Source organism: Lynx canadensis, chromosome D1 (genome assembly GCF_007474595.2).
Source record: "Lynx canadensis isolate LIC74 chromosome D1, mLynCan4.pri.v2, whole genome shotgun sequence".
Lineage (NCBI taxonomy): Eukaryota > Metazoa > Chordata > Mammalia > Carnivora > Felidae > Lynx > Lynx canadensis.
The window spans coordinates 109,699,199-109,707,454 of NC_044312.2; the positions used below are offsets into that span (position 1 = coordinate 109,699,199).

Below are 8,256 nucleotides of genomic sequence, written 5' to 3' on the forward strand. Positions count from 1 at the left end.
CCAAAATACCAGATTTAAACTAGCAGCGTCCATTTCTTGCTCACAGAAGGACTGCCACAGGTACAGGCAAAGCTTCAGTGCAGTTGCCCCCCGGGTGTCTCAGCACGTATCTCCCCATCCACATCAACATGGGCTTATGCCTGCTGCAGCAGGGGGAGACAGCACTGCAGAGCCTCACGGTCTAGTAAATAATTCTGCCCACATGACTCCTGCTCACATTTCACTGGCCAAAGCAAGTCAAACAGCCTCATTTAATTTCAAAAGGCAGCTTTAGTGCAATGCCCCAGGTGAGAGGAAGGAAGAGCGGAAATATGCCAACAACCACATGATTTCAGAAACGGATCCTTCCCTAGTTGGGCCTCAGATGAGACTACAGCCCCAGCCAGCACTTCAATTGCAGCTTTGTGAGACCCTGAAGCAGAGAACCCAGCTAAGCCATGCCCAGACTCCTGATGTACAGAAATGGAGACAGTGTTTTAAGCCACTAGGTGCGCGATAATATCATCATGCAGTGATAGGTAACGACACAGCTCTGCCTGAGACCCCATGCTGAACTCACCCCCAGTTGTCCCAGTCATCCTTCAGGTCTTGCCTTCAACCCTTCTAGCTTAAAATCACCTCCCCTGAGAACTCTTCACTGAATCTCCAGGCTTGGCTCTACCCCTCGTACACTCTCCCAGCCTGTCATACCTCTCCTTTGTCACGGTAGTAATTGTAACTAATTTTTTCTGGGTAATTATTATTAAACGCCATCTCTGAAGGGAGAAAATGTCTGTCATATTTATTCTTGTGTCCTCAGTTCTAGGAGTGCCAAAAAAGCAGTGCCTGACACGTAAGCCGCTCAAAACTGTTATCCAAATGATGTTCGTCACAAGGCTGCATGCATACATATTTTTTTTAAGTTTATTTATTTTAAGAGAGAGACACATATACGTGAGCAGGGGAGGGGCAGAGAGAGAGAGAAAGAATCCTAAACAGGCTCCATACTGTCAGCACGGAGCCCGATGCAGGGCTCAATCTGATGAACTGTGAGATCATGACCTGAGCTGAAATCAAAAGTCAGATGCTTAACTGACTGAGCCACCTAGGCACCCCTGTATACTAGGGAGTCATTAAAATACTAGGGAGTTATTAAAAATCACTTGAGGAAAAGAATTAATAACAGAAAATGTTTTTTATAAATGTCTATTTATTATTTTGAGTGAGAGAGAGTGGAGGAGGGGCAGAGAGAGAGAGTCTCTTAACCAACTGAGCCACCCAGGCGCCCTAGAGAGAGAATCTCAAGCAGGCTTCGTGCTGTCAGCACAGAGCCCGATGCAGGCTTGATGTCACAAACCACGAGATCATGACCTGAGCTGAAATCAAGAGTTGGACACTTCACCAGCTGAGCTACCCAGGCGCCCCCAGAAAATATTCTGTTGCCAAGTTAGAAGTAAAAGTAGAATCAAACAGTATCCAGGATATGACCCCAACCTTTTTTTTTTTTTTTTTAAGTTTATTTTGAGAGAGAGAGAGAGAGAGACCTGGGGAGGGGCAAGAGAGTGAGACACAGAATCCCAAGCAGGCCCTGCACTGTCAGCATAGAGCCTGAGACGGGGCTCAAGCTCGCCAACTGTGAGATCACGACCTGAGCCGAAATTAAGAGTTGGACGCTTAACCGACTGAGCCACCAGGTGCCCCTCCAATTTCTTAAGTAGTCTTATATATAAATACATACACAAAGAAAACAGTGGAAAAGATAAACACCAAAATACCGGCAGGAGTCTCATCGGGGCGGTGGGATTACATGAGGGTTTCAGTCCTGTTTTCCCATGCTTTCCAAACCTCAGGGTAAAAGGGGGTGCCTAGCGCCTAACATGCTTAGTAAACGTGAATCCCGTTCCTGCCCTGACTCCTCCTCTCGCTGACAGGACAGGAATCCTCGGCGTTCTGGATAGCGAGGAAAGCAAAAGGCCAGGGGCTTCCCAAAGACCTCCCTCAACGTGGGCAGGTACCCACTGAAGCTCTGCTTCTTCTGTAGGTCTGCAGCCCTTAACTCCACCGTGGTTCACTTTCAGCTAACACCGGACCCAGGCCAGGGGTCAGCTTAGGAGAGGGGCCTGAAGCAGTGCCCGGGACCTGAGGTGCTCTTTGCAGTGACTCTGCTCGGCGCCGAGTCCCCACAGCAGGCCGTTTCTGTTGAGGTGGCAAGTCTCCAAGGAGAGAAGAGAGATTTCTGACGGCGGCACGAGATACCTCTGCTGCGTCCGTACACCCAAGTCTCGGCTTCCATGGCTCCCACCTGTTCTCCCGGCCCCGGGGAGGAGAAAACACAGATTTCGAATCGGAAGCCAGGAGCTCTAACTCCTCCCTTTGCCACCGATTCAAAACCTGGGCAAGGTGCTCTGCTTGGCTGAGCATCGGATTCCACGGCATGTAGGAAGACACTCCTTCCTTAGGGTAGATGAGGTCTGTCCATGTTGGCGACTGTCAGCATTGGTCCCTGTCCCCTGGGGTCCCAAGACAGAAATTGAGAGTGGGTGACACAGGATGTTTATTTAGGCTTGAGCCCTTGATACTGTCATACATAAAAATATATATAATTTAAAGTCAGGGAAATAACAATCAGATTGGTGTCACCTCCCTGCCTCCCCTTTGGCACAGCTTTTCCAACTGGCCTCCATTCCAGCTGTTCCCTTCAAAATCCTGGAGGGTAGGAGACAGGGGTCACTTCTTGGCAGCTTCCGCCTGGGCTGCCAAATCTGCCTCTTTCTGGGCAGCCAGGAATGCGGCTCGCTCCTTCTGGAAAGCTGCCAACTCTTCTGAACTGAGGCTGCAGGTGCAGAAAAACAGATGGTGAGTGAGTGGCCAGTCACCTTTGGGGAGCTTTCCAGGGCCCATGGCACTGTCTCAGCACACTTTCTCCCTTCCTGGACTCCCCAGCCTCCACACCTTTGCCACCCCACTCCCACCCCCCACCTCTGCCTTTTATTCCCTCCTTAAAGCCCCACTAGTCCTTTGAGGTCACAGCTATCCCCCAGTCCAGATCAACTGCCCCTTCCTCTGTGCCCATGAACACTTTGTACAAAGAAGTCAGCTGGCTGTGCACACATGCCTCCCCGCAAGCAGGGGTCAGATTGACTCGTCTCTGTACTCCTAGTAAAAGTAAAGATTTGAGAAAAGTCAAGCCCATCCCTGTACCATGCTTAACCTCACTTCTCTTAGGAAACAACCATCAGCCTCAGCATGGGACGCAAACCAGCAAGAGGCCCATAAAGGACCAAGTACTGACCCTGCTGTTGCCTGAGCCAGATGCCCTTCCATTCAACATTTCACTCAAAGAAACAATTCTTGAGGTCATCCCAAGCTCTAGGAGGAGGCCCCCTCTGGCCTCTGGATCAAGTCTGAACTAGAGACAGCTACAGACAGCCTTCGGCCTTCCCAGCGGGTCCATTTGCCTCACCTCTCTTCCTATTCCCCACTTTGCTTCTAGCATCGTATACCAGATCACATTGCACTTCTTTGCTTCACTTTTTCACCTTCTGTCCTTCACAGGGATCTTTCCCCCATCCGTGACCTCTTTTTCCAAGTCTCTGCTTAGATGTCACCTCCTCTATGAAGTCCTCGTTGACACTCCAGGCAAAATCAGGAGCTCTACTCTCTGTTCTCAAGACACCTGTAGTTACTTTTGTCAACAGTGACTGTTCAGCAGCCTAATGTTCCATTTATGCATCTGCCTCCAGCTCTGAACTGAACTCAGGAGCGGGACCAAGCATGGCTGTCGCGTTCCTAGCTGCATTTAATGTCCAGAACGATATCTAACACGTAACAGGCATTTAATATTCATGTTCCAAATAGATGAATAAGGCTCCCCACTCCTAAGAAGTCTAAGGTCCTTGACTCAGAAGCTGACCCTCCCACTGTAATGGGCCCTCTCAGCTTTGCCCCAGAGTCCAGAATTTTCCAAGCCCTCCCCTCCCATTGCACCTTCCCAGGACACGCACTCCTTCACCACACGAATGCCCAGGGAACGGGCAGAGCCAATGATGGAGCGAACAACAGAGGACAGGGGCACATCCTGCAGGGCGAAGGCGTCGTCCTGAGCTTTAACTCGGGCAATCTCATACACATGCTTCAAGGTCACCAGGCCTGCCACCTCCTTCCCTGGGAGGAAGAAACAAGTAGACCTTCAGGTGCCCCTGCTTCCTTCCAGAGCCCCCAGACTCCCGGGAGCCCACCCTGACCCTTACCTGTCTGCCGGGCCCCCTTCTCAATCCCAGCAGCTGCTTTCAGGAAGTAGGAAACAGTGGGTTTGTCCGAGTCTTGATCTAAATGTCCTGTCAGGCTTAATGGAAAAAGACATATATGAGAATATGTCTCCTGCCTCCCCTAACCCTTACTGCCCTGGCCCAGAGAACTTCTAACTTCTATCCGCCGCTTCCCTTGATTCACCTCCTGATGGTGTCCATCTAACAGACCACAAAACCACAGGGAAAATATATCTGTAGCAAACAGCTTTGTCACTTCTAGTCCAAGCCCAACTCTGCTCTAAAAGCCCCAGTGAGGGGCGCCTGGGTGGCTTAGTTTGTTAAGGGTCCGACTTCAGCTCAGGTCATGATCTCACAGTTCAAGGGTTCAAGCCCCAAGTCAGGCTCTGTGCTGACAGCTCAGAGCCTGGAGCCTGCTTCGGATTCTGTGTTTCCCTCTCTCTGCCCCTACCCCACTCATGCTTTGTCTGTCTCTCAAAAATAAATAAATGTTAAAAAAAAAAAAAAAAAGAAAAAAAAGCCCAGTGGAATGGAGAGGCAAAGGAAGGAACTGCAATATGGTAGGACAGGCTCAGAAAAGATACGGTCTAGTCTCCACTGTGTTAATGGGGAAGGTGGGACTCGGTAAAAGCAAGAGACGCGCCCCAACCCCAAGTGACCAGCCCCAGGAACTAGGGAGAATAAGGAGGAAGAAAAGCCAACAGGATCAAGAGGTGATGGGGATTAAGGCCAGCACTTGTCACAATAAGCGCCGGGTGATGTGGGGAGTTGCTGAATCACTGTATTGTACACCCGAAACTAATGTCACACTGTGTGCTAACTGGAATTAAAATAAAAACTTAAAACCAAACAGGATCAGAGTCCCAACTGTGCACCTTCACATAAATCTTGGTGGGCAAAGGAATGCCTTCTTTGATGTCCTTTGTCTTCTCGTTGAACTCTTTGCAGAACTGGTTGATGGAAACGCCTCTCTGGGAGGGGAGCGTAGGCGTTAGTGTGGGAAGGGGCGGCCTCCTACCACCCAGGAGGTTCTGTCCGTCCCTTCCCTCGTCTTCACTTCATTACGGTTTCCATCCTCTTTTTGCCGCCCGGATTCAACTAACACTTTCCGCGCCAGATGATCTGTATGCATCATCCCTCCATCCTCACCACAGCCGGTGAGGAAGGACGGAGGAAGATGAGCCTCGAAGGACCCATGTAACGAACGCAAAGACATTAAGCGTGTAGGTAGCAGAGCCGCGCTTTGCACCGAGGCCTCCCTGGCTCCAGAGCCCGCACCCTCTACCCGGGTACTAGCTCCCACCCCACGGCGCCTCCCGCTCCGCGTTCCAGCCACCGCTGCACCTGACCCAGGATGGGGCCTAGAGGGGGCCCAGACACGGCCTGGCCTGCCCGCACGATGGTCCGGATGACGCCACCAGCCTCGGGCTTCCTGAGAGCCCGAGTGGCCCGGTTCAGCTTCGACATGACGCGGGACTCCCGGCCTCAGTTCACCTCAGGGCAACAGCAAGAGCGACGGCTTTGGGCGCCGCCATCCTGGGTCAGAGGTCAAGGGTCCTCGCGTCAGGTGAAGCCAACAAAAAAGCAGCGTTGTTTCGGCCCTTCTACCCTCCAACTAGTAAAGCAAGGAGAGTAATATGAGGGAAAACACCTTTTAACTCGCCATCTGAAGATAGGGGAAGGACCCGAATGGCTCAGATACAGACATTCCGCCTGCAGAGCACATAGGCGGTGCCTCGGACAGCTAAACCGGAAGAGGAGGAGGAGGAGGAGGAGGAGGAGGAGGAGGAGGAGGACCTTAATGCCCGCACAGCATTGTGGGCATGGTGGTTTTGACCGCTAATGCCGATCTCGCACGTTGCTATGCTCTGAGGCGCCATCTGCTGGACACGATTATAATCCGTGGGTTTGAAAGGAACGGAGAGCTTCTCAGGCGTGGGAATCTCTTTATTTTCTGAGCCCGGTCGGTTCCTCACCAGTTGTTGAAAGGCGCCATGGTTAAGAGTACAGACCCTGGAAGCATACTGCCCGGTTGCTCCCCATGCTGGCCGTGGACTTGTTCGAGTTACTTAGGTTCAGTTTCCTCCCCCTGTACAACGGGGGTTATGATATGTAGACACAGTTCTAGGGATTGTCGTGAGGGTTGAGTTAGCGAAGTATGTTAGAGCAATGCCCGGCACCTGGTGAGCATGCGCTATTGGCAGTACAATGAGGACAAAACCTTCACGGAGTTGTTGTGAGGCTTAACAGGCCCAGAACATGTTTGATACATCATCTGTGCCCAATAAAATAAAACAAGCCAGCATCTTCTTTCATCTTTTTTTTTTTTTTTTTTTTTTTTTTTTTTTTGAGCACTTGCTACGTTCCAGGCAGGGCGCTAAGCACTTTAAAGGCATTGTTATCTCATTTAATCCTCACAACGGCATGAGGTATATTATTTTATTATACCCCTTTTACAAACGAGAACACTGAGGCACAAAAATGAGGTCAAGAACACCTACTCTGAATGTGACAGGGCTGGGAAATGAATATTGGTATCACCTGACTCTAGACCTTGTGCCATTTACCATGACTATATTGCCTCATCTGGTAAAAGGAAATAATTTGGTTAAACCATATTGTGAATTGTGAGATGTTTTATTATGAAGTTTGTTTGGACTTCCACTACTTAAATGTGATTGTTCCTGCCTCTGAAGTCTATCAAGTTCTTTATTAACACTCAACCTCATTAAACTTAGCAACACTCTGGAACCACACTGGCTCTTGTTTTTTATTTTTTTTTTTATTATTATTATTTTTTTTTATTTTTGAGATCAAGGGTGCCCCTGGGGGAGGAGCGGGGGTCGGGGAGTGGGACAGAGGATCTGAGACCAGCTCTGTGCTGACAGCAACGAGCCCGATGAGGAGCTCAAACTCACCAACCCTGAGATCATGACCTGAGCGGAAGTCAGAGGTTCAGTCCCCCAAGTGCCTTAAGCACCTTGGGCAAAATAATTTACTCACTAATAACATGGGGCTAATAGCAGTACCAACCTCACAGAAAATTAGTTAATTTAGGTAAAGTACTTAGAAGAGAGCCTGGCCCAGAACAAGCCAGGGTAGGTATGATTTATCTCTGGGTGCCACACACTGCCCAGCCTTTATTTACAAATTTATTTACAAATAAAGGTATGAATCCTTTCTAAATGAAGGAATCAGAAAACAGTTGGGCACAGCAGGTGCTCAGGGAGCCAAGAATGTAGCCTGGCATAAACTGGGCTTCATTGTCAGTTTCTACTTCTTGTCAATGAAAGGATAGCTTTGATTATTCCAGCTCTTACAGATTATAAAGAAGCAATTCCCTAGTCTAGCTTTGGAAATGTGCGAGGTCAGAGCGTTCAGTGGTGAAAGTGAGGTGCGACAGGTGAATGGGGGTCACATCATGCAAGCCTTGTCGATCCTGTTAAGGTGTGTGGCTGTGAGTAGAGGTCATTGAAGAGTGTTAAGTGGTTGCGTTTTGAAAGGTGACCTTGGCTTGGGTATGTACAGGGATTGGAGGAGGGCAAGGGTAGATGCAGGAAGACCCATTAGGCCAGGGCAGGAAGACAGTGGAAAGCCGTTGGTGGCTTGAGACCAATTCAAGAGATCCTTAGAAGCTAGAAATCTATTTTAGTCAATAAATGCTTGTGCAGCCTGTACTGTGTCCATTTTTATGAATAGTAACTCATGTAAACTTCATTACAATCCTGTGAGGTATAGGTGCTATTATCATCCCCACTTTACAGACTAGGAAACCGAAACCCAGACAGGTGAAGTCACTTGCACAAACTTACGCTACTAGAAAGTGGCAGAGTCAGAATTTGAACCCAGACCTTTGGCTCTAGTATCCTTGCACTTGACACTCCCTAGGCTGCCTTGTCAATTAACAGAACTTTGTGCCTGAGGGGTAAATTGTCGGGGGAGAGGGAGAGAGGCATCCAGGGTGATACTCAAGATTGTGGCATAGAGAGTTTGGGTAAATGAATGATAA

The 8,256-nt window shown here is 49.4% G+C and overlaps 1 protein-coding gene across 1 annotated transcript; it reads right to left on the reverse strand.

The window, feature by feature from the left end:
* Window positions 1-2,618: 2,618 nt before the first annotated feature.
* MRPL11 (mitochondrial ribosomal protein L11) lies at window positions 2,619-5,993 on the reverse strand. Its single transcript, XM_030331468.1, is given in 7 exon segments — window positions 2,619-2,812; window positions 3,984-4,143; window positions 4,230-4,290; window positions 4,292-4,324; window positions 5,123-5,218; window positions 5,592-5,783; window positions 5,899-5,993. Coding segments are annotated over 6 exon segments (579 nt in total). The 5' UTR covers window positions 5,715-5,783; window positions 5,899-5,993; the 3' UTR covers window positions 2,619-2,706.
* Between the last annotated feature and the right edge of the window lie 2,263 nt (window positions 5,994-8,256).